The sequence below is a fragment of the Apiospora phragmitis genome (genome assembly GCF_038363925.1).
Source record: "Apiospora phragmitis strain CBS 135458 chromosome Unknown utg000006l:1.0-5683423.0:1.0-5690449.0, whole genome shotgun sequence".
In the NCBI taxonomy this organism is placed as follows: domain Eukaryota; kingdom Fungi; phylum Ascomycota; class Sordariomycetes; order Amphisphaeriales; family Apiosporaceae; genus Apiospora; species Apiospora phragmitis.
The window spans coordinates 1,529,220-1,555,630 of record NW_027117404.1 but is presented as its reverse complement, the minus strand read 5'-3'; the positions used below and the strand labels follow the sequence as shown (position 1 = coordinate 1,555,630).

The following is a 26,411-nucleotide window of genomic DNA, read 5'->3' as shown; positions in this document are numbered from 1 at the left end:
ACTCCCACCAGACTAATATGACGTCTCGTTCGTTGTTTCTCGAATGATACCTTGAACCGACAAATTCGGACAATGACATGCACCTCATCAGTCACCAGTGGGGCTCAAAGCAGCGAGCCTACTGCTGCATAGGGAAGTAGGTAGGTGGGTATATGTTCTGAAACACAACATGTACCCATCAAACAACGAGGCAGACCGAAAAAGCAAAGAAAGAAAAAGAACCAATGAAATAAATTCCTAATTTTATTTTGGATATATTGATAGAAAGGCAGATTTCACCTTGGTTGTGCAATTCGACCTTGCCAAGTCATACAGGGGCTCTAATTCCTTTCCCTCCTTCTTTCGGAATACGGGTATCCGTCCGACTGCGATAGTGGCTGCAGCCGTTGACCACATGTATACACCCTCGACTCTCCGGCATGGGAGACGTCCGATAGGGACTTTGTCATGCTTGTGGTTGGTGGCAACGGGCTCAGATTAGGCTCCTACAGGTTCGCATCAACCGCTGTACTCCTATTCCCGTCCCCTTACTTCCATCCTCTCCCCGCAAGCTCCGGTACTTCACCTCGAGGGCGGGGTGAGGAGCGAGCCCAAGCCCTGTAGGGAAAAGTACCATGGCGGTATCTGTCGTCGTACACTGGAGGAGAGGTCTGCAAGGTCGTATTTGTCATTCACGGGGTCTCTTCTATCTTCTTCTCTGCCTCCTGACCTTCGACTCTGGCCATCCTCTTCCCCTGCAACTGAAAGGATGACGCAACCGCCGCCGTTAGCTTGGTAGTCACATACATGCTTACCGAAGCAGAGACAAGTGCGAGTTTAGACAAGAGACAAAAAGGGGAATCTAGACTCTTAGTAATTGACTGTCGTAGTCGAATTGCATGTCTATGCCAACAGGTTGAAGATTTCCTTTCCGAGGCCAAAGATGACGGGTAGTTGGCCCGCAGATTGGCCCGTTTCCGGCGGTTGCAGATCAGATTGGCGTTTCTGGAAAAGCATCAACATGCGCATATACTTGATGTTGAGCTACATGACAATGTAGGTATACGTAGCGTAGCGTGTGTAGGTTCTGCGAGATTTCTCCTATGATCGCTGGTGCTAATCGTTGCATCAATGCATCGTTCCCGGCACTGCAAGAAGACAACACACTGCAGCCGGCCAGGTACTTGTTCTACATCCCTCCCGCGCTGCCACTTTTGACGGATGGGACCGCATCAAATCAGTCAATTGATGAGAATGGGGCGTGATCTACCTAGGTGAGTACCTGCCAATATACTTACATCTTACATACTCTCTCTCTCTTTCTTCTCTCTCTTACTAATTAGCAGCTTATACACACAGTTTGAAGTGTGCATAGAAGTGACAAGACATCTGTTTTTTTCTCTTTCACTTTCCCACCCCCCTGTTTATTCATCCCCGTCTCTACTCAATTGATCTCACAACATTCAATCTGTACTCAGAGCCACCGTACCTGCCGTCCCAGCACGAGATGGTCAGTACCTAATGTTCTGAGCCACAACTCTTTAATCTTTTCTCTGGGCCACACCGAACCCTTCAATTGAGTAAATATGTAGGTATTTGTATGAATGTTGTACACTCCCCCCCTACAGCCCCCTTCGCTCCCGCAGCATACACCCCCCACTGAAGTAGTGGCCCGGTACTTACCTATTAGTTTCGACCGCCAAACACAGGCCTGACACCCCACCAAACAAAAACGGCTTCCAGGGGTGGCACTTCCACTAGAGATTCCTCCTCCTCACCTGAATGCCCAAAGAACGAAGGGGGCTCCACCTCTAAAAACGAACCTAACCTAATCCCCCAATACCTCCAATGAGAAAAAAACAAGCGGATCCAACAAAGTACTTACGGCCGTCTCTCTCATCACGAACCTCGTCTTTCTCCTCTCACTCTTCCCGCTGCTGCTTGCTGCGCCTAGTGCTTTACTCATCATCGCAAGGCACCCTGCTGCATAACCCCTGCGCCATATCGTCTGTCTGTCTGTCTGTCTGTCCACTTTAGTCTTGTCCACACGCTGCTGTGTTTCTCTTTCCAGCATGTGTTGTACCTCTGTCTCTTCTTATTTTCTCTCTACATGTAGGACGTGCATGCAAGCCGCATGCGAACTGCAGCCCTAGTCGATTATTATGTCTGGTTGTAAGATGAAGTCACTTTGAGCCATCCACCACTGCTGCCTTCTGTGAGCTAACCTAAGCTACTGAGGCCCTCTTTCTGCATGCTGTACCTTACCAGTGCTACCAGTGTAGGAGGCAGGTAGGATGTGGTCAGTCTCATAGTTGAGATCGGTGTACCTCCGGGCTTGTACCCTTTGCCAGGCACCAAGCCAGCTATAACAAGGCTGCGATGCCGTCCTCCATCTCCATTGCCGGAAGACCCTTCGACTCACAACTCCATGATCACCTGTCACGTTCCCTACTAATACGGTATATTTCCTTTCGTCTCCGTTCACTGCCTCTTTCACTTGTTGTAAACCAGTCTCTCTGTTTACTTCGTTTCTCCTTGCTTCAGTCACTCCAAGTGGACTTCACCCACTTACAAGACGCAACACCGCAAACAAACAAACCAGGGGAAAACCACCCAACATCCAACACACTGTCCACTCTCGATTTCACTTATACGAATCTGTCGCTCATCCTCGCCTGCACCGGATCAACCATCCCAAAAGGAGTGGCTTTGCAACCCCTGCATACATTCCAGACACCTTTTGCGCCCATCTACCCGTCCCGTCGCCAATATGTGCTATCAAATAGTCGAGCTCTACTCTGCTTGCCGCTGCTTGTACTATCAGCATGCGGTTGACCGTTGCGCCGCCTACGGCCGGCCGGGCCATTCTGTCACGAAAAAAACAATCTTGGTGGGATATGCCTGCGCGAACCACTCAGCACAGAGCTATGGAGGCTCTTATGCGCCACAACACACCTACTCAGACTCGGGGTACTATAGCAGCCACTCTTCCAGGAGCGATCGCCGCCATAGGTGAAAAGTACTGTCTTCGGTGATTGGTTGCTGTGCCTGGCATTGTCCGCCCTTGCTGGTGTTTGAGATGCGGACTAGACTACCTACCTTTACTCCTTCAGAACAAGAGGCTCATCGCCGTCGCGGCGGCCGTCGCAACTCTCTCTGCTGTTTGTTGGTCACGATCGTATCATTTCAACCCCGGCCCTTGCGGCGCTACCCGGCCAATGATTAGTTGCCAGAATTCTTCGACGTCGTGTATCTTCGCACCGGAAACGAAATTACCCAACAGGCTCAACACGGTTTATCGAAGACGTAACGGCAAATCTCGGCACCTCGTTCACGCACAACACGTGCCGTGCAGCGCCTGCAACAGAAACATCTGGCCGCCCACTGCGGCTCCTACTTGTGGAACACGAAAACAAAAGCAATGATGCGGTCCGCGCAAATATACCCCTACTTCTTCCATTACTGTATTCTTCGATTGGGTCATTTGTTTTGGGTCAGCATAGCGGCGGCGAAAGACTGATTGCATTGGTGTTCTGGAGGAGGGATACGTGATAATGAAGGCTAATGGGGGCAGGACTTGACTTGTCCATGAAGGGATTCGAGACGGATGACGAGGTTCGGATCTGAGCGGCAACATTTCCTTGGTCACAACTTTTGTTCGTATACAACAGCATTTTGGGTTGGGGTTTGCATGGGACTATACCAGGCGTTATACGGTTGGTGGGATACCTCTATTCGGGGAAGGACCAGGCGTGGACGGCATTTGTTTTCATTTTATTTCCTTCCTCCCTTTGAATCTCTATTTTGTTTTTCGACTCTTAGAAGGTGGCATTTTATGTAACATCAGTCGCACCTCACATTGCTCTGGTAGCAGTGGCTTGTACTCCTGTTTTTTCATTACGGAGGATGCTGGGAAGAGCGACTGGGCTCGCTCTGCAGGTCATTCGTTTGGTGAGCGTCGAGAGCTGGGCTCGGACGGACACATCACTCATCGCAGAATCAGGCAGCTCATCGTCTGGATACGGAGAGAAGGCTTGTTTTTGCATGATCCAACATAGATAGTATTTTAGATTAACATGCTCCCATGGAGCTCTAGCAGCAGAGGCTGCCCTTCTTCAAGAATAACAACATCATATACATCTATCTTTTCGAATACCATGGCATCTCAGGGTTTTCCTCGTTATGCAACTTGAAGCGATGGCCAATGCCGAGCGATGCAGATACGTGCTGTCCTCATGATGGTACAAATGAGTAGTACGGAATGAATAATATACCTTGGTATATATGTAGGGCGCCAGTTCCATTTGCTCGTCCTTGTTGCGGTTGTCTATATCTTCACCGAAGCAGTGCCCAGATGAAGGGAACAGGTTGAGCTATTTCGGATCGTCGTGCTGGGGGTAGGAGTATAGTGGGGGTTGAGGTTCTAATCCGGCCCCCGATTGGCTCTTCTTGATTATTCCCTTTCCGCATTCCCATATTCTGGTGTGACCCAGGGGAAAAGAGGCTCTTTTGTCCTTCACCTCAGCCTCGCATCCTGCTTGTGGGTGGGTGCTGCGATGCGACCTTAAGCTGACTAACCACATGCGTGGGAAGAAGCAAGCGAGTGAGCGAGCGAGCCTGGACTGCAAGGTACAGGTCACGGTATGCAGGTGTCTCTAGGAGACTGCATATTCACCATCCCACCTATCAAAGAAAGCCGAACGACGTTGTGAGATGGGAGGGCGGAGTCTACCGCAATTGGCTCCTTGTGGGGGTAATGATATTGCAGGGACATGGTAACCACTAACAAAAATAGGGAAACAATTGGGCAACAAGTACATCGATGATTGGGGGGTTTTGGCAGGTGGGGCTCTTCCGTTCTCCCCTTTCTCCCCATCAACTACCATTGAGCCACTACGGGCCCTAAAATCAGACCTATTTTTAGCACCCGTTCAAGTTACAGTATCTCAACCCGGCCTCCCAACTCCACCTCGAATTCCACCAAGACCAATATCAAAGCTGTATTCAAGGTCTCTTCTTGCGCCAAACCAAACTGGCGTGTGATATGGACAACTAACTGCCTAAGCCGCCAGTCCTCATTTCACTTCGCCAGGAGGCCCGTTGACTGTCCTGTTGGCGTGGCATCAGACCACAAACCATAAATGCACGCATCTGGCGTGGCTGGTTAGGAGGTATGTAGTACCAGAAGACCTAAGGTATATCATCGTTGGTAGGATGCGGCGCGTGTATTTCGGGACCCAGCCGCGCGTATCCTCCCAACCCAAATCTTGCAGTAAAGTTGTGTTGTGCTACCTTCTGACCTGCATCTTGAAGCAACCTTGCAACCTTTCCAATTTCCTCCTTGATTGATCCACTGCCAAGGCTTACACACCTCTTTCTTAATTACATACACTGGACTCGATGCCCCGAATGCATAACCCGCAGCTGCAGATGTAATGGCCAAACCAGCAGGCATATTTGAAGTACGGTAAGCTTCGGGGCAGCGGTTCCGCCGCAGTCTATTCTTTTCACGGCTAGATTGGGGTCCAAATTTGGATCTCACCCCATCAACCATTGCTGATGCCCTGTAGACCACCGTCCCAATCCGTCCACTCACTTTCTTCAACCCACTTTCTGACTGCCTCTCTCACTAGAGATTCTGTCCGAACTTGCCATGGCTCCTCTGCGTGAGACAGCATGGCCACTGGCAATCCCTGCGCCCCACGTGCCGGCCATGTTTCCTGCATCGTGGTGCGCATCAAAGCAGGAGAGATGCCCAAATTAGAACACCAATGGCGAATGCCACTTCCCCATCCAACCCGCACGCACGCAATAGCCTTAATGAAGCCACGAATGGAAAACCATAGGCAGTCTTGTCCGTCCGGGCGCTTACTCGCCGGTCGACAAACGGTAACATCTTTCTTCGCTTCAATTTCAGAATAGATTTCTCGTCAAAAGTCAGCCGTGACGTTCGCCGATGCTGAAACTCCAGTATGACTGACTACCAGTGCCTCTGACGAGAGACTTCTTCATATCATACCGAGAAGGATGGCTGCGGAAATTCTCAGAACCTTGCTAGCGGCACACCCAGCGCACGTACCTACTGGTTTCGAGAGTATACCTCCGAGCTACCTACTACGTAGTCTCAGCGTCCGTCGCTAAAACGGTGTCACGATCGAGGAGGCAGTGGACTACAAGGTCTCTGTCTATTCTAGGTGAGAGAGCATCGTCCAAGTTTTGAGGATTAGGCAAGCACAAGCGCGAGCCAGCTTCGGGCGATATCTCGTTCCCTTATTCGAAGCGGCCCACTAGAGACCTCGATGAGACCGGCGTTGGTCGCTGTCCCCTGCCAGCAATGGACTTAAACTTCTGACTCCCTTGTGGCGGCAAGCGCGGAAGCGCGGATGAGCAAAGCACTCTGGCACTCTGGCGCCCGTCTATAGACAGTACACCGTCAAAGCAACCACGACTCTGGAGCGTTCAGGGAATGAGTAAGCACCTAAAGGCATCGGGTAAACTCGCCAAAGGCGGCTTGTGGCACTCCGACAGATGCCTGTACATCCTTCCCGCAAGTCTTTACCAGGGTCTTGGGTGGGATGCTAGGAAGAGCCACCCCCAGCAGCTGCCTCGACTCGAAGACACGTGAGGCGGTATCTTGGAAGGCCGCATTGCCACGCGCCCCCACACATGTGACCTTGTAGAAAAATCCGGGCTGCTACCTGCCGTTATGAAGATCTTGGGCTGTCACTGTATGGAGGCGTAGACTTAAGTCGTCGAATGTGTTTTCTGCAAGACATGAATATAGATGGAGCCCCAAGACTCATCCACCGTGTAGTTCTTGGGCCTTCTGGTCCGCCTATGCGTTTGCCCCCACACAGTCGACTGACGTGCATGATCGCCATCGATATACAGATCTGGAACCATGCGGCAAGAGAGGCACCGCAATATGAATTGCAGTGTAGAGTCATCGCCTCCGCAGCTAGCCGGGACAGGTCTGACCCGGTCCCTGTAACAATAGCAAAGGGAGAGGGGCGTAGTCTGGGACGGGACGATCCTTCTAATATCACGAAGACGAAGGAATGGAGTTTATGAGTCTTAGCATCGGATGGAAGTACGGGGCTGTCTGCGAACCACTTAAACTATGTATCTACCTACACATGCATCGAAGTGGCTTCAGGACTGAACCCCGAACGAAGGTGAGTGGCTCCCTCGGGGCTGCGGTCCCAGATTGCGCCGGTCGGGTAATGTGGCGTTCGGACAAGGGCAACTTGCCGGACGTAGTAAGCCACCAAGGGCCACATCGCCTGAGATGCCTGGACCCGCGTCTGCATTGCCGCTGCTAGCCAGTTTTGTGTGGGGAGAGCTGCGCGAACGTATTATAGCCGATATTGCCATTTTGCTTCTTCTTCTTCTTTTCAGAAGTATGCCTTGCAGGATCGATCAGTGGACCACGTAGATCGACCGGGTTAGTTAGCAAGGACCAACCCAGACCTCGTATATCGTGGATCCTCATTTTACTCGTTCGGGGCGATGCCTATTCTGCTCTCAACATATACCGGTTTCAGATGAATATTTATTTATATTCCACCGGGCGTGTCGGCACTGCGAGACTGCAATATTACATATAGGAACCCCCAGGTGATGTTACATTGCACACTCGGTGTTCGGTGCCGTTTCTCGGCTTCCGACTCGAAGTTCGGCCCCGAAAAACGGCGCGTATGACTCCAATCCTGCTAGGCACGTTCTTTTGTGTTTCGACCTTACTGCCGATCACCTCTGACCACAGCCTCCAAGAGGAGCTTCCAGGTAACACGACTCATTCTCCAGGGGAGGGGTGGAGAGTGAAACCGCCTCCCCTGCTCTTGCTGCGCTTAGCATTGCCGCAGCCGCCGCTTCCGTCGCGCTACCAGAGTACTGGGATTTGCCAGATCGCCTGATACGGCCCACTGTGTCTGTCTCCTGACGCATGGGAATGGGAATAACCCGGAATTAATCCTTGCCAATGGTCGGGCACTCTGCTGGAATTCGCTACAAGCTAATATGTATTTTTCAAAGAGACGTTGAGGTTAAGCATTAGAAAGCACGATTAGTAAGCGATACGTAGTACGAGTGAGTATCTGAGGCGTGAGAAGCTTCAATGCGCTTGCGTCCTGCTCAATTGGCAAGAGGGGCAATCAATTTACATAACGCGTACTATCGATAACGCAATTGCTGGAGACGCGCCGCGACGCGACTTCCTACATTTCATGAACAGTAACCTAACATCGACGACTCGAAACAGGAAACCTCTCACAGCAGGAAGGAGCACGATATAGAAATCCGCCTCAGCTAGCCGGAGTCAGGGAGAAAATAATTTCATCTTGCATACGACGCCCTGACCGTGAAAAAGCAATCGTCGTACAACACCGACAATCAGCTCAACCTCATATCGCCAAACCCCTATTATCCCCTATCTTTGGACGTAGCGAGCCAGCGTCAACTTGTCTTTTCTAGGTTGACAGTAGGTGGGACAGCGCAACCCACCAAGTTCCGAAGACCAGCGCCTTCAATCCATTTCCTCTCTGGATGAATTGCAGCTCTGGTTTGTTGCACGATGCGAAGAAGCACTTCTACTGCTGCCTCCCAAGAGAGTGCGCTGGAGCGAGGCAAGCTAGCCTACAATGCGGGAAACCTGACAGGGGCGGTCACGCTCCTCAAAGAGGTGAGTCGAGCAGTGGTACCCCGATCGGCCTCTTCGTCGTTCTTTTCCTCAGTAGCTCATTCGATATCATCCTAGGCCGTCAGAGGATGTTGTCCCAACTCTACCGTGACGGACGGGCCCTGCACCTGCCGAGATCTGCTGCGTGCTCTCCAAGACAACGACCTTAAGAGCCAGCTTGTCGTGAGATGCAAATGTAAGGCCAAGCTGGACAAGCGCTGTCGTAACCAGGGCCATATGGATGCCCTCAACCTCCTGACGCTGATCGCCATGAAGAAGACTAAGGGTCGTTCTGCCACCGCTACCAGTCTCGCCTCGGAAATGATTTGGCGCAACCCTAGAGACCCCAGCGTACGTATTGTTTACCCTCATTCCAAACCTACCAGCAGGTTCTGCTCGCGAGGGAAAGTATGTAAAGGCTAACTTAAGGTATTGGTAATAAAGGGCTATCTACGCTTGGGGCAGATCCTCCGCCGCGATCAGAAACCGGCTATCGCTTTTGATGCGTATAGTCAGGGTGCCATGCTGGTTGCGGAGAAACATCCCGATCATCCGCGCCTCGAGGTGTTGCGCTCGCAAGCAGAAGCTGTCGAGAAGGCGATGCGCAAAGTTGATCCCATACAGGCACTGCCCCTAGAGTTGATCAACATGATTTTCATCATGTTGGATACGACAGAAGTCTGGTGAACTCCCACCATCCTTCGATACATACTCAGAGAATGATAATATGCTAATTACTCTACCATTCGTTACAGCCGCTGTCTGCAAGTCTCCAAAGCATGGAAGGCGAAACTCGAAAGTACCGATGCGCGAGATGTTTGGCTGCATCAGTCCTACACCCTCAGACGCACAAAGCATGGACTGGCGAGTAAATTATTCCACCGCTACATTCAGTCGTATACGTGTGGACGCTTGAGGAGTTTCACCATAAAGGATGAGTCGGGGTTTCTGGCCAAGAACTTTGCACTGTTCTCCCGTTGTTGCGGTGAGCTCCAGCACCTCACTTTGAAAGGGTCCATCAATCTATCCGACAGTCTTGCCACAACCTCCATTCCTTATCGGCTCGAGACTTTACATATCGGCAACCGAGTCCAGTATGGTGCCAAGAGTATGGACAAGTTTCTTACCCACTGCTCCAAAACGCTACGGGAACTGTCTCTTTTGAGTCTGCCTGATTTCCCCGTTACTGTCGGCGGTGTTTGGACACCGTCTTGGCCCGATTTACCTCGGGTTGAAACTTTGAGACTTTCCGGCGGCAACAACACAACGATTCATCTGGTAAGAAAATGATACCCCGGCGTGACGACTTCATTACTTACGCGCCTTTAGCCCTCGATTGTAGGTAGCACGCCCAACGTTCGAGAACTATGGCTTGATCAGATTCGACTGCAAGTGGCGGCTTCAGACGTGCCGGAGTCGGGTTTCTGGCCAAAGGCTGAACGACTTTACTGTCGCTCCATCTTTCCTAACCATAGCGTCCTGCTATCGACGCATACACCCTTGTTTGGTCTTAGCGAGCGCATCAGCGAGCTCTTCCTCGAAAGGAGTGACCTCGATATCTTCTTTGGGGACACCGGGCTTTACGACGGAAGTTACGATAGAACATTGGCCAATCTGAAGTCTCTCTTCCTCTCGAATTGCGTCGGCGGCGGACCCGAGAGGCTGAAACGCATCATCGTCCCCGCCCTGGAGAGCAGATCGCTCGAGGTGCTGCAGCTGAACCCCTTCCCGCTCCCCTCGCAGCAGCGGCGGGCCCTCAACGCCGAAGGCGACGACTACGCCTGGCTCCGCAACAAATGCGTCAAGCACCTCACCGTCGGCGGCCTGAACCTCCGCCACGGCCTCATCGACCTCGACGCCGCCCTATCCGCCATCGTCGCGCAGTGCGGCGCCCTCAACTCCCTCGACATCGGCCAGGAGGCCGTCCAGGCCTCGACCCTCGTCGGTTTCATCAAGAAGGACCGCGGCGTCCGCGCCCTGTACCACAACAACCCGGAGCTGCCCACTCACGACCTCCAGGCCTGGGTCCGCGAGAAGGACCTCGGCGAAGTGCACAAGCGGCCCTACCCGGGTTCGTTCAATGAGCAATGGAAGCGCTTTTTTGATTGATGCAAAATGGGGAGGCAAGAAGAGAGATAGCCCAAAGAGTTTCATGATGAACCACAGGGAGGATCTGCTTTCTCGTTTAATAAATACTCTTGCGATAGGTCATAAATGAGCTAATGGCAACCGTAAATCCCACGCAGAAAGAAACACGGAAACACTTTCTCGCCCAGTAGTAAAACGAGCCATCAAGTTATTCAAGTAGAGAGAGCACAAGCAACAAGACCAGGTGAGTATGAGTAGTAAAACAGATCTATATATGTATATATTGTTCATCAGGGTTTTTCGCACAAGTGTACAAGATTATATATGTCTGTCATCAATGTCAATCGAGTCGTCATTTCATCATCGGCCGTTGATCCGGAATTCCCTCGCCCATCCATCAAACGCGCCGTCGTTACGGGGGAAAACAAAAGAAAAATTCGAAACACAACGTGGTGGCATCCCCATTTCCAACCACGCAACACCATCTCGTACTCCTGGCACTCCAATGAAGCCCCTATTCACTCAGCCTTCTTTCCATGCCTGGGGGCAGGAAATCGAGTCGAGCAAAAAGGGGCCAAACTTATTCATCCCATTCTTTTTCCTGTCCTATCCGTATACGGCTATCTTACACCACGGCCCGGTCAGGTCCAGAGTTCCAGCCCTCCATCATCATCAATAGGCATGACGCCGTTAACGGCAAAGGAAGGGTCTCGCTCTCGTTACCTCGCCGGGCTCTCCACGTCGAGGTCCCCCTTGATCAGACTCTCCAGCTCCCAAGGGTTCAGAGTGCTCCTTCTCCTGGAAACCGCCTTGCTCGTTCTTCGAGTGATCCTCTTGGTCCTTTTCTCGATGTCGAGCTCCTTGGGCGTCGGCGGCGGCTCCTCTCCGTCCTCCTCCGCATCGCCGTCCTTTGACACATTCGCCTTGCTGACATCAATCTCTATGATTGGCAGGTCCTTCTTGACAGGGTCGCCGAGAGAGACATCCGGGTCCTCAGGGATGGCAGCTTGAGACGGGGCAACATCTGCCGGGGTTTGCTTCGGTGCACCCCGCCCCATGCGTGCGGCCTTCAGCTTGGCGCGGACGCGGGCTGCATCAGCCTCCCGTTCCGATGCCGCCAATTTAGCGGCTATAGAGGCCATGGTCAAAGGGCTCTGCGGTGGTAGGCCTTTGCGTTGGGGAAGACGCGAGGCTGAGGGGGGTGGGTTCGGTGGGTTGGGTCGTGCTGGCGAGCGAGACCGGGCGGTGTTAGCAGTATTAGGCGAACGAGCCCGTTTATTCTTGGAGTTGGTGGTGTTAGTAGTAGACTTGGATCGGGTGATGGTGCTCGCGGGCTTGGTGTCCTTCTTGGTGGTAGCACTAGGTGCCGATGCCGTCCTCTTTGCCGGCTGTACGGTGGCTTTTGATGGCGGAGCGGGCTTGGCAGTTGCAGTCGGGGAGGTGGACATGTCCTGCTTGGGAGCGTTCTTCTTTTTCTGAGCTGACTTGGATCCCTCTTTAGGCTCTGGCTGAGGTTCCCGATCAGTCGTTGCTTCCCTTGATGCCTGCTTCGATGGCTTCGTGCCACCCTTCTTTTTCTGGGCTGATTTGGATCCCGCTTTAGGCTCTGGTTTGACTTCCTGGTCAGGTGTCGTTTCCCTTGACCCCGGCCTCGATACCTGGTCGAAAAGCTTGCGGTTCGGTTGTTTCCTGAGCGGAGACTCGATCGATGTACCGAAAAGAGGACTCTCGTACGAGGCCGTAGAAGACGGCCGGAGTAGGTCTTTATTTTGTGGTGGCGAGAGCTTGAAGGATGCTTTGGGAGACTGCGTCTTCGCTCCATGTGGCGGAGGTGCGGGTGGTTCGTCATCAGTGACTGCGCGGATCTCCCACGTTTTCTCCTCAATGATCGTGGTGAAGTCTCCTGGTCGTTTGCGACGCGAGCCATCTCCAGACCGCCTGTTCCCTGATGAAGGGGAGTTCTTCAAGGGACTGAGTTGTGGAGGAGCCGGGAGTGGAGGCGAGTCAATGGTAGTTGCCGTAGAGGCATGGAGAATCTGAACGTTCGGCTCTTCGGCGTCCAGGTCCTCATCATCGACGTCATCATGGAAAATGCTCGACTGCTCCGACTCCAGGTCCGAACCCCCCTCCTCCAAGTCGTAGCCAGGGGCTGGCACAAGATGCAGAGACTCCACCGGACTCGGCAATCGCGGTCGTTCGGGCGCCCTGATTTGTGAGTTTTGTGAGTCTGTCTCATCTTCCTCTTCGTCTTGCTCCTCTTCCTCCTCCTCCTCCTCTTCATCTTCTTCCTGGACGCATGATAGTTCCTGGCGTTGTTCTCTGTCGTCGTATCTCCCTTCCGTCTTCCGAACCCGCACGGGGCTCAAACGAAGACCCATCTGAAGTTCTTCCATGTTGACCGACTTTCCACTAGCGGCCATGCGCTTTCGCCATCCCTCGATCATGCTAACCGCATCCTTCCAGCGGCTTTCCATCTGCTCCCAGCCTTCGCGCAGTCGGTGTATCTCGACCTCGCGGACTTCCACCTCTTCGATAGGCACGAACGAGGGGTTGGTGAGTAGTGATCTGAGATGCATCATGATACCCTCGAGCTCATCGGCCATCTCATCCGCATTTTTTGGTGGCGGTGGAGCAGTGGCATCACCGCCGTTGGAGTCCGACTTGGCATTTGCACCTTCAATGCCACTCATCTCCCGTAACCTCTCAACCGTACGCCGCAGCAAGTGGAGCAACGTCGAGTTCTCTTCGCACAGGCCCTTAGCCAGCTCGGTTAGGAACTCGTTCGTCTCCATTCTCAGGCTGTATCCGTCCTCGTCTGTGCCCCCATAAGAAACGCCGGATGATCTTTCCTCGACCCCCACCTCGTTAACGACGGTTATGCTGACAACATCGCGGTTTTTGTTGCCGCCTCTCACCCGGCCGGCGTCCACGACGGCCCTTTTGAGGCTGTCGATCTGCCGGTCCCGCCTGCGTACATCGTTGGCGCAGGCGGCGCGGTTTTGAGCGACCGTGGCCCTCATCTTGGACACCTCGTCCTTGAGTTTGAAGACGGACGATTCCGTAGACTTGAGCTGGATTCGGAGGGCGCGCTCGGTGGCCTCGGCGCTGTCGAGCTTCCTTTGTGTGTCGGCGAACCTGTCGGCCTGACGGGCAGCTTCGGCCGCGTTTCGCTGAGCATCCGCCCGTAGCGAAAGCAGAGTAGTACTGAGGGATTCACGGTGGGCCGCATCGCGCTGTGTAGAGAGAACAGAATAAGATTAGTGATCGGGTCATTCCAAGAACCCCCCACTCTGGAGGAAATTGCACGGAGCAATAGTAGTGATGACATACATCGCGGCGGAGGATCAGGTCGTTGACGACTCCCATGATGCGCCCCATTGTGTCTTGCAGGCCGCCTGGAGCGTCGTCCGGGTCGGCGAAGTCGATGTTCTGGCCATCGCGCAGGAGGCCACGCGACAGGAGCTGGTTGTTGATGTACAGAGAGGCTGTGCGGAGGTTGTCAGACTCGATCATGTTGGGCGAGACCTTGCTCGCTTTGAGCTGTGCACAGAGTCGGTGAAGGGATTTTGTCAGTCAGTGGTGGTGGTATTTCCCTAGAAAGCGGTTGTTGTTGCATGGACGGATTGAGTCGGATGTTCTTGGGAAAAGGAGACGGTCAGGACGGCAGGGCTCATTTGGAAAAGGTCTGTTTTGGGAAGGAAGCAGACGCCACCGATACACGATAAGCCGAGTCGGGAAAGGCAGTGTGGATTGTCCTGTTGCTGAATTTGGACAGCAACTAGACAAGACGGGTAGGCGACTACTTCAAGTAGGGGACTATTGTATGTCGATAATCAAGAGTGCGGTGACAGATGCATTCTAAGGTTGACATGCCTCTGTTTTCGTTTTTCGCAGGTTTGTGTTGCTGTGCCAACGCACTTGTGTCAGGGTGGGAAGAAAAAGGAATAATACCGCGGACTCCAAGAGCGGAGTAGTGTTGTTCGCAATCGGACCCCAACTCCATATGTGCTGTCCAGGTACGGTTGGGCAGCTGGGTAGCTTGGCAGCTTGGGCTTGCAGGGGGCACCGTTGCGATTTTAGACCCTGCGGGGTGCTGAATTCCATTGTCCTCCATCGTCCATCCCTTCCGGCACGCTTGCGCCTCGAGCCGCCACGCCGCCTCACCTCTTTAGTTGGCCTTGACAATGCTAGACTACTCTGTACAACGTGGCCCGGCCCCTCTCTACTATCACAAGCGTGAGTTCGGTCGTTCTTCTTCTGCTGATTTTTTATATATCTCCTCCTCGAATCCCTTCATCAGCACTTCAATTTGCGGGTCTGCAGACGGTAGCAAATTGCACCCGAAGACACCACATACACCCGTCGCCCGATCAATGAACTGAGAAATTTGCATCCTAAGTTAGCTTCGGCTCGCATTCCCATCAGAAATCATTAATCAGCTCTTACATACCCAGGCACTGTTGATGGCACCGCCCCAGAGCATGGTTCCAGCCTTCCTCCAGGACGACTCGGTCTTGCCTTCTACCAGTAACCCGCCGAGTCCCCAATTGTAAGCTCCCTGAGGATAGTATCCCACGGCCCATTGAGGATTGGACATGGCCTCGTTCAGCGCCAGTCTAGAACCGCCGCTCAGCTGTGGCTGGAACATGACGGCCGTTGTCTCTTTTTTGAGCAGCCGCTCGTCGTCGACCAAGAGTGAGTTGAGTATCTCGGTGTAGTCTCCCATGCTAGCATAGGCGCCTTGTCCACCAAATGCTTCCTTGGCGCCAGGTGTCATGGCGATGGGCTTGCGCGATTGCACAGCCTTTCCGGATCGGGTGTCCCGAATCGACATGGAGCACATGCGGTTGGCCATTTCCGGGCGTGCGGCGGGCCAGAATGTTATGTCTTTGACTCCAAGGGGTGACCAGATGTGTTGTTTCATATAGTCCTCTAAGGAGAGGCCGCTCAGTGCCTCAACAACTTTCCCCGCCCACTGTGTTGGCATGTCAGTTTCTGTCGGTTGTCTTCAGCCTGCAAGGTTACGTACATCCGAAGCTGTCCCATAACACCACGATTCGCCAGGCTCGTACAGGAGGGGATGTCCAAATGCTTCTTCAATAGTAACCCCAGGCTTCCCTAACGTGTTCTGGATCTTCCTCCATCGTAGGATATCTCCACTCGCAAAGTCGTAGGAGCCACCGAGACTATGTGTTAACAAATGACGGAGCGTGATCGGACCTGTCCTCTGTTTCGTGATGGGTGTGCCGTCCTCTTCAAAGCCAGTCAGTATCGGCTGCTTTGCCAGCACCGGCAGCAGGGAAGCGACGTCATCGTCGAGCTTCACGAGTCCCCGCTCCACCAGTTGCAATGCTGCAATGCCCGTCATTAGTTTCGTCATGGAAGCCAGAACGAAGACGGTGTCCTGCTCCATTGGCTCGGCCTTGAGCGTAAGTATACGATTACCAAAGGCTTTGCTATAATTGACTTTGCCTACGCAAGGTCAGTGGCTAACGTCTTCAGGGTGAACAGAGCGACTACTATCGGTTCGGTACCTTTAGCACACACAACAGCGCCGAGAATCACCCCATCCGCCATGGCCTTCTCTACTGACTGCTCGAAATTCTTCATGTTGGACGAGCACGCAGGTAGGGGTTAGGGAAGGGGGAGGCACTTAATGTGAAGTAGTAACGAGAAATGTAAATACGTCTTTGAATGATTGTGTGGTAAATCAGATTGGTGCTTCGTCCCTGCTGTGTAGGTCACTGGGCTACTGGGCTATTTTCGTTCAACCAATACTACAAAATCCGGGGCCCCGCAGCTTGCCGCGGTTAAGGTTGGCCACTTTTGTCATCCATGCCACCCCGGTTTAGGGGTCTGCAAGCCAGCTCAGCCACTCCGTCGGCATTCAACCGAGGCTGATGATAGATCACTTTCAGTCAGTTGCAGGGGCTTCACTGTTAAATGTCCAGAGATCCACGAGTCCTGTATTTCATTCTTATTATCAAGATGTGCCGTCGACCAGGCATTGATCGCTTATATTCTCTAGAATTGAGCCGCCTAGAATAGTACAAGCTTAAGCCCGATCACTCCATCTTGTTCACTGCTGGTATATCGCCGTCTCGAGCTATCTCCAAGACCGCCAGCTACTTTTTCAGGGCCGCTTGGCCGAACACGCTAGAAATCCCATCGCAAATGGCCAGGGCTGCTGGCATGCTGCTAGATCGTACAACACTCATATCCATTCCCAACTTCACTTGATGCGCCTAGTCCCCTCAGTCGATATCGACATCAATGTCCAGATCCAGCGAGCCAATGATATCATCGTCCACAAGTGGGCGATGGATTTGAGGCATGCCACCGTTTTCTGTTCCGTTCTGGCTCTGGTTCTGCTGCAGCTTGGCGATGTGAGGAGGCAGAGGCCGGTTGCTGTTCGTCGAAGCGTTCAATTTCGGCGTACCATTGGCTGGCGTTGAAGCACCGCTAGTTCCGGTCTTGACCCTCTCCTCCACCTCATTGTGGTCCAGCAGAAACTTGGGTTGAGTACGCAGTCTTCGCGAGCTGTCTTCGTTGACTTCCTCGCCCCTCGCGATGCGATTCTCAATGTCTCGCGCTTTGGCCTTCTCCCTGAGCTGCGCCTTCCGCACAGCCTCAGCATTACGCTTGCGGTTTTCCGCGTTGACCTGAGCAAGTCTGTCTTGCTGACTGTTGGCTGAAGACACCTTTTTGTTGGCTGTAAGACTCGTCTTGAAAGCAAGGCGGGGAGTCTCAATCTGGTCGAGCTGTTCTTGCAGTTTAGTGGCTTTGTCCATGTCGCCCTGCTCTTTCGCTAGTTCTATAGCGTTGGCTAGTCGGTTCCGCTCGGCGGGATTGAACTTGTCGCGGAGGGCACGTTCTCGCTGGAGTTTCTCGTCTAGCTCTGCATCGGTCCAGGAGCGGCCTAGCAGCCTGTTGATATCATCAATCTTGGCTACTAGAGCAGGTTTCTTGGGGAAGACGCCGCCTTCACTGGTTACGGTGGCCTTGTATCGATTGAACTCGGACTAGTATGGGTCAGATAAACGTCGGAAGCAAAGGGAGTCCTCGGGTCATACCTCGGTGAAGTCACTTTCGGAGCAAACGATGAAGGGCCACTCGCGCTCCGCCTTGCCGTGTGCTGCAACGACGTATTGGTCCGTAACAAAGGTTTGACCGGTCTTCTTCTCCATCGCATACGGCTTGCCCGTTGTGAATCCTAGGGAGAAGATTTAGCATGATTCCAGTAGCTCTTGGGAATGGGCACCAAACGTACGCTTGATGACAGCCATCCGGTAGACATTCCCAGCTCGAGGGTCTCGGCTATCAGGCCCTATAGATATCCGAACAAAACAGCCAGTGATGGCCTCCTCAAATCCAGGGAAGAAGCATATCTGACCGAATCGACTTCGGCTCAGTCGAACACGTTCTATATCACGAAGATCTGCAGGGGGCGCCTCCTTCTGTTCGGGCGTGCGTGACCTAGAACGGCGCCTATCATCACGGTCCCATTCCATATCGCTGTCGCGGTCTCTATCATCATCGGGACTGTCGCGCGAGAAGGAGGTGTGCTTGTCTTTGTTTCGCTCGCGATCTTCGGCGAGACGGCGCTGGCGGTCACTCTTCTCTGCCCTGGCGCGTCGGAGCGACTCAATACCAGAGCTTGTTTCGCCGACCTTGTTCCCTCCGATTTTTGTGCGCTGGCGTGAGGTTTTGCGTTGTGCGTCCTCGAGTTCAGCATCGTTTGCTTTGCGCTTCTTGGCTGCCTTCTTGTCGTTATCACCCACCAGCTGTCGCAACAGACGGTTCTGTCTTTGTAGCGCAATCTCTTGCGCCCGCTCGGCCAGGATTGATTCGCGCTCGACCTCCCGCATGCCCATGATGTCTTCCTTCTCCTGCTCGTTGGCGAACATGCCTTCGTACGGATACTTGTTCTCTCCATCGTCAAAGACGGCTGTGTTATTACCTGCTGGCGAGCCAGCTTCGGAGTCGCTTTCGTCCATGGGCGCGCTTTCTTGCGAAGCAACGGACTCTGCGTCGGAAGATCTATCGTGAATTGCCATTTTAGTAAAAGCAGGAATGGGCGATGTGAGAGACATGATCGCGGTGGTTAAATGGGCGTAGAAAGTGAGGGATTCCCCACAAGGAAATTGTGAAGCGGCGATGTGAATGTATGCCTAAATCTTGGTGTTGATTGTTGCAAGGTACCCAATGAATTCTACCTGGCTGCACACTGCGCAGCGGAATCGGGGCGACTGAGGTTGGGGACAACGCGCGCGCAAAGACACAACCCGTTGCTTGTGCTGCAGAACAATCGAGGAAACTTACGCTTCGCCTTCCTCTTCATCTGAGTAATCCTGCTTCCGTTTCTTGGCCTTCTTCGCCGGCGCAGCCTTCTTGGACTTCTTGTGATCGGGCGACTCCTCTGAGCCAGAGCGACTGATGTTCATCTCCTGGTCCGAACCCTCATCCGAGTCCTCATCCCCGCCCACCAGGGCCATAAGCTGGTCATCAAGGTCATCACTCATAATGGCGGTTGTCGTCCGTGTCTATCTCGAGACTCGAGGTTCGATTTCGGATTCGCCTCTGCTATCGGCTGAATAGCAAACGCGCCTGCAACTGAGTTGATGAAGAGCGCAAGCAAGTTAGAGGAAACCAATGCTTATAGAAGGATACAGTTTCTTTCTATGTGTTTCTAGGCGCAAGCTTGGTGGCGGTTAAGGAGAAAAGGTAGAAATAAGTCGGAGAAAGGCGTGGTCGAAGCGAGACTCCTTAAACTCAGCAGTGTCGGCTGCAGTTTATGGAAACCTCAGCCTCAGCTAATTGGTTGGTGGATACTCTTGGCCGGCCCGCTATAATTCGATTGACTGCTGTTGCCCGACTATGGACATATCCGACCTAGAATATGCTATAACACAGCTTAGCTATGCTATGGTAAAAGTATATGCAGCTACTCGGTTATATATTATATAATTAAGTAAAGGTAAGAATTAATTACTATAAAGGGATATAAGCTACGAAGTATAATAAGTATTATATATTTAAAAGTATATAGATTATGTATATTATGCTATTATTTGAAAGATATCCCGTTATTATATATCGCAACGAGCTATTATTATTTCTAATAAACAGGTTACATACATACAAGTAGCCGGTACGTACAAACGCATCCGCCTATCGATAAGGACCCGACACTTGCAGCCAGTAACTTTAGTGCCAAGATCCCTGTCGCAGTGCGCGCATCATAAATCGGGATAGCTTCTGAATCGTTTGATAAACTGGTTCACCTCGGAGTGTAAGCACGCATTGCGGGACAAGAAAATAGCAGGATAGTAGCAATCCAATCGGTCATGCTCTCTTCGAAGTCACTTATGCGCTCGCTGCGCCAGAGCGGACAGCTTCCCGTCCATGACTTTCTGGCGCCCGCCCTCTTCGCCCCGAACCGGCGCTGCATCTCCACGACGAGCCCGAAGAGCAACGCATCTACCGCCCCTCCGAATCAAGATGGCTCCGCCGTCGCCCAGAAGCCGAAACGGAAGCCTCTTACAAAAGAGCAGCGCGAATTCTTGTCATCAGCTGTAAGCCAGACCAAAATATAAAATAAAACCCCAATCGTGTCCCATTTTCGTCGAGAAAGTAGGAGGGAGAAAAACAAGAAAAAACAGGAGCCATCTCGCTGACGCAAGGGCACGCACGCCCGACATAGCTCCGAGTCAACCAAGCCGGCGAACTGGCCGCGACGCTCATCTACACCGCGCAGAAGCCGCCGCTGGTGAACGCGCACCCAAGCCTGCGCCCGCTGATGTCGCACATGTACGAGCAGGAGGCGGGCCACCTGCGGACCTTCAACGCGCTGCTTGCGAAGCACCGCGTGCGCCCGACGGCGCTGTACCCGGTGTGGTCGGTGCTCGCGAGCGGGCTGGGCTGGGGCACGGCGGTGCTGGGCCGGGAGGCGGCCATGGCGTGCACCGAGGCCGTCGAAACCGAAATCGGGACGCACTACAACTCGCAGATCCGGTCGCTGCTCGAGATGTTCGAGGGCTGGGAGGCCGAGGGCTACGAGGTCGGCGCCGAGTTCCGCGAGCTCGTCGGCACCCTCCGCCGCATCCGCGACGAGGAGCTCGAGCACCTCGACCACGCCCTCGAGCACGATGCCAAGCAGGCCAAGCCCTACTGGCTGCTCACCAACGTCATCAGGGCCGGGTGCCGCGGCGCCATCTGGGCTAGCGAGCGGGTTTAGAATAGAATAGATACACTGAGTTCTCTTTCGCACAGAGCCTGTAGAACATTGTACATTATATGATGTATCATAAACACGCAAGGACTTAATTCTGAGCACCATTGCGAGGTGTGACGGATTCATGGGGGCTCTAGAACTCGCTACCTACCTAGTTTACCAAGCCCTTTTAATGAAAGTATCAAGTACCTACTTTTCATACACGCAGTGGCCGTACCTAAATGCCGTCTCCATAATCCCCTATTCGTGCAGCCTCTGAATTGGAAAGACAAAACACAGTGGATCATATACTCGGTAAAGGTTCATCCTAACAATTTGCTGTTATATGGGATTCTGCCGTGCTTTTTGAATCCCAGACCCGGTAAACGCTGTCATTAGATCATAGGTTGGCAGATGAAGTGACACAGGGCCTTCCTAACACGCGTAGTCTATTGGACAGGTTTGCTGGGCAGAGTGTGGCCAAGAAATGCCACATGCAATCTCGAGTAGCAACATACACGCGGATGTTTGACTCCTCTTTCATCTTGTGCTCATATTATCTAAATACATTGCTGGTCGCGGTGCGGTCATATTTCCACCACTCTCCTAAAATAATTACTACGTATAAAGTTCCAATCATTCGTAACGGCATCCAAGTCATTCAGGTTCATACAAGAACGCCGGGCAAGCCGATGAAAATCCAATGCTCAACGTTGCCCAGAAAGTATTCAGTGTTCATATGCGATTTACCCAACTAGGGATCAATCCGGTCCAGTGACCACCAGAAACAAATGCCCAACAATTATTACCATTAAGCTTCAAAAGAGACTTCCAGGACGTTCTCGCCCACAGTCGTAACGTGAGTGGTAGGGGAGGTATTAGCAAACTTTGATGCTTTAAACACCAACCTGAGACATGCTGGGACCACGGTGGGAGCCTCCACCGACACTGCGGAAGGCCTTGAACGAGAAGAATAGGGAAGCAATGAAGCAGGCGAAGAGGAACCACAGGAAGACGTCGCTAGCCTGGATTTCGCGGCAACGCTTCATGTTGTCCGAGGAGCCATATGCGATGTAGTCTCCGGCTCTGCCGCCCTGTACGACGAGATCATCGTAATTAGTTTCGAGGGACCGCGGGTGTATCTTGTGGACAAACGGGCTACTTACAATATGCGAGCAGTTGGGGGCACCGAGCCTTGCGGCGAGCACAACGGCTGTGATGAAGGTGAACAGCGTCGCGAGTGCGTCAAGCACCATCATGACGAGGGGCATCGCCAACGATGTCACGAAGGATGCGACGAGGCCGTAGATTAGTGCGAGCCACGACAACACAGCAGTAAACATGGCTAGGTTAACCGATCCCATGGGGCCATTGTGGTTGCTAGCGATAACATTGCCGATGAGGGCAGTTAGGAGCAACGTCCAGAGAAACTGGAGGCCACGGATGGCGCTGTTGACGAGCTCCATTTTGATGAGTGTGTTGGGATTTCAGGTATCGAGTTGGTATTCAATCAAGGCTTGTCTTTGTCAAGTAAGCTGAAGAGTCGAGGTGAATGAAGAGAGAGCTGGTAGCAGTGGGGGGTCTCGAGCGCTTGAGCCTTTACTTATACGGACAGTGGAGCTTGTTGGTGGGATGGTGAAGCGTTGAGTGAGAATGCGATTGTTGCGACTTTGCGATGCTGGAGACAAAGAGACTCGAAACAGACAAGAAACTTGTGATAGGTTGGGAGCGTGCAGAGATGGAGGAGGGGAAGAAGCACTGGATAATAATAAAGGATCTTCAGTTGGTTGGTGTCGGGGTATGGGATAATGGGATTTTCGATTGATCTGACAACGGAATGTCCAAAATTAATTGGGCTCTTAAGACAAAGTCGAGGGAGTGTCCCTGTCCCTGCAGGTGTCTCTCCTCCCAAAGCCAATCGATGATGCTGGTGAGATTAACTGCTGATCGCAGCTCGGCGGGCCTACGAGAGCCTATGACGTGCGTTGGGCGCTACTCTATAGAACCTAGAACCCTCAATGCACGACGAATTGGGACGTAACAAGACTCCACCGCCCCTCGAGATCTCTGATGAATAATCGGTGCTGCATACATATTCGGTGGTTCTTCATTGTTCAATTGCAGGTGGTCGTTGACGAGCAACGGATTCTCTACATACCAACACTACATACACATATTAGTCCTCGCTCACCTCTCATGCCTTGTCAGGTACGCGCGTTGCTTCAGAGTGGGATGTTTTTCTTTCTTTGTTACGTGGTTGACTGGCCAAGAGCGTCCCAGTGATGCTCTCATATCCTTGCCAACTCTAAATCCTCCCCCCACCCACGTCCACCAACCACAAAAGCTCTGGAGTGGACTGGCCCAGCAACCCGCATCGCATCATGTGGCGCCCCGGCCTGCCGGCAGATCCATCCACCCTTTGGGCCTATCATGATCAACCATCAACTTGCAAATACCCAACATCAGCGCTTGTTTTGTTTCCAATTGAAGTATATATCGTCCCGTCCTCCCGACGTGCTGGCTCATGTTTCATCTAAGTCGGAGATGCTTTCTGACTTCGACTAATCTGAATATCTTTCGCTGAGCTCATCGCCGGGTTTGGCGACCATAATGTAGTGGCTCAAGGTCCTAGCCACAGCTTGGGTAGTAGTATTGGTCATCACATACTTGCTAGCGTCGGGTGCTAGATCAGGTAAAAGTACATACCATCCACCACTGAAATCATCATGTGCCTCTTATGACTGTGACTTCACATAACGTAGCTAGATCACCGGTTCTCCTGGGCCTGGCCGGAAGTTCCGGTGCTGTAGCGGGTAGTAACGCAGGAGATGAGAATCCTCCATACCATGATGCGAAATGCCAGGTTAACAGCATGCTTCTGATGGCGAACGGACGGTTGGGGTGTCCAGATGTCAAAAGTGATCGGGCCATGTGTTCGTGCCGGAGCTAGGATAGGTCACGTAAGTGCCTGTCAAATAAATTGTTGGATTTGCCCTGTCGGATTTGACATGTGCCCCGATGAAACCTACATGGTACTACTAGAAACTGTATACGGATATCCGGGTTTGGTGTTGACTTACATACCCGAACCTCCCTCATCCCAGCACCATTGTATTATCATGGGCTGGCCATGCAGCTTACTAACTTCCATCCAGTAGGTATATATTGATCTTATTATTCCCTAAAGGAAATCGTGGATCAACTTCAAGCCAGATCTCACTTTGTTTGTTCCAAAAGAAAACTTCATATTGTCGTCAATTACTTTGGCACTTCGGCGAAGCACTGAACTTGGTGGACTTCCAACGACCGCATTGCTCGATGATTGCTTGTCTAAGGTGAGTTTAATAGGGGGCTACGTTGACATTCGGCCAACGGCCCCTCGCGAAATCTAAAGACGTGTACACAATTCTGAGTATATCCGTTGCTGAGTAGCCAATATCCAGATACGTGCACTCACAGACAAATAATAATTTCCTCATAGAAGGACGTGCTTCTCAAGCAAATAGGCCCGGATCAGCTCTCGGCAGAACAAGTAAGTGCCAGTGGTATATACAGTGTTTGAAGGAGTTCTAATTCATTTTGCGTCCAACATCTTCTCGGTTTGCATAATCACCCAACTTGACTTTCTACCCTATAGTTCAACCACTTACAACCAGGCGCCGGCGATGTCTAAGAGATCAGGTTCGAAGGTATCAGGTCTCCAATACTATCAGTACCGACTAATCACCACACAAGACAATAACCTCGCACGTATTGGATCTGCGGCCGCATTCCATCGATCAGATATAACTACAGTGGAGCCCCGCTCTGAACGCGCAAGGCATGCGCAGACTCCTGAACTCGGTTGAAGATATATCATCCATCAGACCAGATGCTTCAGGGAACCGCTCCAGGGCCCGAGAACTCCTGTTTAAGTCGGACTGACCAGCAAAACCGAAAACATTTGAGGAGTATCCTTGCTCCAGGTTTATAGGTGTGTATGTAAAAGACGAGCTCTGCGAGGTCCTTTTTTCAAGTATAAGGGGACTGATGATGCGAATCGTTTGACTTCTAAGACATTGGAAAATATCTCAGGATAGAAAAAGTTGTTGGAAGGCATAATATGCGAGGTCTGAAAAGAGCTTCCTCCCTGTTTGATGCTAATAGCCACATAGAGGATCTACTGCAGCATTTCTCAAGATGGCTGATCATGAGAAAGGTGCAACAGTGTTGAAACAACGTGAAGTAGCCCTTTAAGCAAGCCCAATTTCTTTATGTTTGTGCTAGTTGTACTCCCTGTACGCCTGTTTCTAAAGCGATCGGGCATGATATTTCACAGATGAATGTGACGTTCTATATCCAGTTTTGATATATCCTACAAGTAGGGGAGACGGTCAGTTTGTAGGGCTGATGGAAGGCCGTTTTTGGCTTGCATACAGCACGAGCTACTGCTAGCGGTCAGCGCATCAACGGGATTACATCACCAAACACTTTCAGCATTGCCATTGGACAAACGCAATACGAAACACCGCTGATGATATGGCGAATGCATCAAATAGAGGAACCCCCGGTTTTTGGAGATATTTCCTTGACATTACCCACGTATTCTTGGGAGGATGCCGTATCACACCAGTCACCTAGTTCACATGCAACTGACCAGGAAACACCGGGCAGGCCATGTTTGAGAAGGCGTCGTCACCTGTAGTACCATGTTTAATGCTTTCGCTTCATGGCACTGGCGAAGCGAGATTTCTCGGGGAGGACGACTACAGGAAAGGGTGAGAGAGCTTGAGGAGGTTTCTGTCCGACTGGTCTATCTACATCCAATGAAAGGCCCCGGGCGAATGAATCAAATGTTCGATGCACCAGACAGTTCCAACGTATGTTCAATGTTGTCGTGTCCAGCTAGAGTGCCCAGGTGGAGAGCACCTGCATACATGGAGAGAGAGGTGTGGCTGCCGTTTTCATGGAAACAAGCTTTCGGCTCCCCGGGATTGGTGGACTTGGCACGGCACGTTTGGTTCAAATGAGGTAGTGGGGGATATCATCGCCCTGATTCGGCAACTGAGGTTCCACCTGTGATCAACGATCCAAGCCCGGCGTGAATCCTGAGGGGCCCCATGCCAGGAACACGCGAAACAGCAACACCAATATGGCAAGGCACGACAATTCAAGCCCTGCTTTCTAGTGTGACGGGGTCACTCAACAGGGTTTGCTATTTCCACCACCCATGCCTAGCATCATGTCTGTAATGCCCATTGCTTGATATCAATGCGGGAAGGTCACCTTCAATGCCGACTGGAAGGCCCCCTCTCAGTGGACCAGATAACAGATCATCCTACCAGGTAGATACCTCAAGCAGTCAAGGGCCCAAGGGCCCCCACTCCCTCCTGACAGACGATCCCAGGGAAGCGCCAAGTCCGGGGTGTTTCCCTGATATCTACCCGCGCTCTCAAGCTCAACTGCCAGAGAGGT

General features: G+C 52.2%; 6 protein-coding genes across 6 annotated transcripts; 2 read left to right on the top strand and 4 right to left on the bottom strand.

Moving 5' to 3' along the window:
* Positions 1–8,551: 8,551 nt before the first annotated feature.
* Positions 8,552–10,765, top strand: PG994_005770 (uncharacterized protein; the record flags this gene model as incomplete). Its single annotated transcript, XM_066857179.1, has 5 exons — positions 8,552–8,659; positions 8,735–9,064; positions 9,122–9,339; positions 9,412–9,934; positions 9,986–10,765. 5 exons carry the CDS (start codon positions 8,552–8,554, stop codon positions 10,763–10,765), a joined length of 1,959 nt encoding a protein of 652 aa, XP_066716448.1.
* Positions 10,766–11,463: 698 nt separating this feature from the next.
* PG994_005769 (NIMA interactive protein) lies at positions 11,464–14,257 on the bottom strand (the record flags this gene model as incomplete). The annotated part of the gene is made up of 2 exons (XM_066857178.1): positions 11,464–13,977; positions 14,075–14,257. 2 exons carry the CDS (start codon positions 14,255–14,257, stop codon positions 11,464–11,466), a joined length of 2,697 nt encoding a protein of 898 aa, XP_066716447.1.
* A 715-nt stretch (positions 14,258–14,972) lies between these two features.
* On the bottom strand, positions 14,973–16,354 carry PG994_005768 (beta-lactamase family protein; the record flags this gene model as incomplete). The annotated part of the gene is made up of 4 exons (XM_066857177.1): positions 14,973–15,122; positions 15,195–15,719; positions 15,774–16,216; positions 16,279–16,354. The coding sequence occupies 4 exons, from the start codon at positions 16,352–16,354 to the stop codon at positions 14,973–14,975; spliced, it is 1,194 nt and encodes a 397-aa protein (XP_066716446.1).
* A 644-nt stretch (positions 16,355–16,998) lies between these two features.
* On the bottom strand, positions 16,999–19,266 carry PG994_005767 (uncharacterized protein; the record flags this gene model as incomplete). Its single annotated transcript, XM_066857176.1, has 4 exons — positions 16,999–17,766; positions 17,818–17,957; positions 18,015–18,784; positions 19,067–19,266. The coding sequence occupies 4 exons, from the start codon at positions 19,264–19,266 to the stop codon at positions 16,999–17,001; spliced, it is 1,878 nt and encodes a 625-aa protein (XP_066716445.1).
* An 813-nt stretch (positions 19,267–20,079) lies between these two features.
* PG994_005766 (uncharacterized protein) lies at positions 20,080–20,981 on the top strand (the record flags this gene model as incomplete). Its single annotated transcript, XM_066857175.1, has 2 exons — positions 20,080–20,319; positions 20,448–20,981. Coding segments are annotated over 2 exons (774 nt in total), but the record flags the coding sequence as incomplete, so codon positions are not given.
* An 872-nt stretch (positions 20,982–21,853) lies between these two features.
* PG994_005765 (uncharacterized protein) lies at positions 21,854–22,423 on the bottom strand (the record flags this gene model as incomplete). Its single annotated transcript, XM_066857174.1, has 1 exon — positions 21,854–22,423. One exon carries the CDS (start codon positions 22,421–22,423, stop codon positions 21,854–21,856), a length of 570 nt encoding a protein of 189 aa, XP_066716443.1.
* Positions 22,424–26,411: the final 3,988 nt, after the last annotated feature.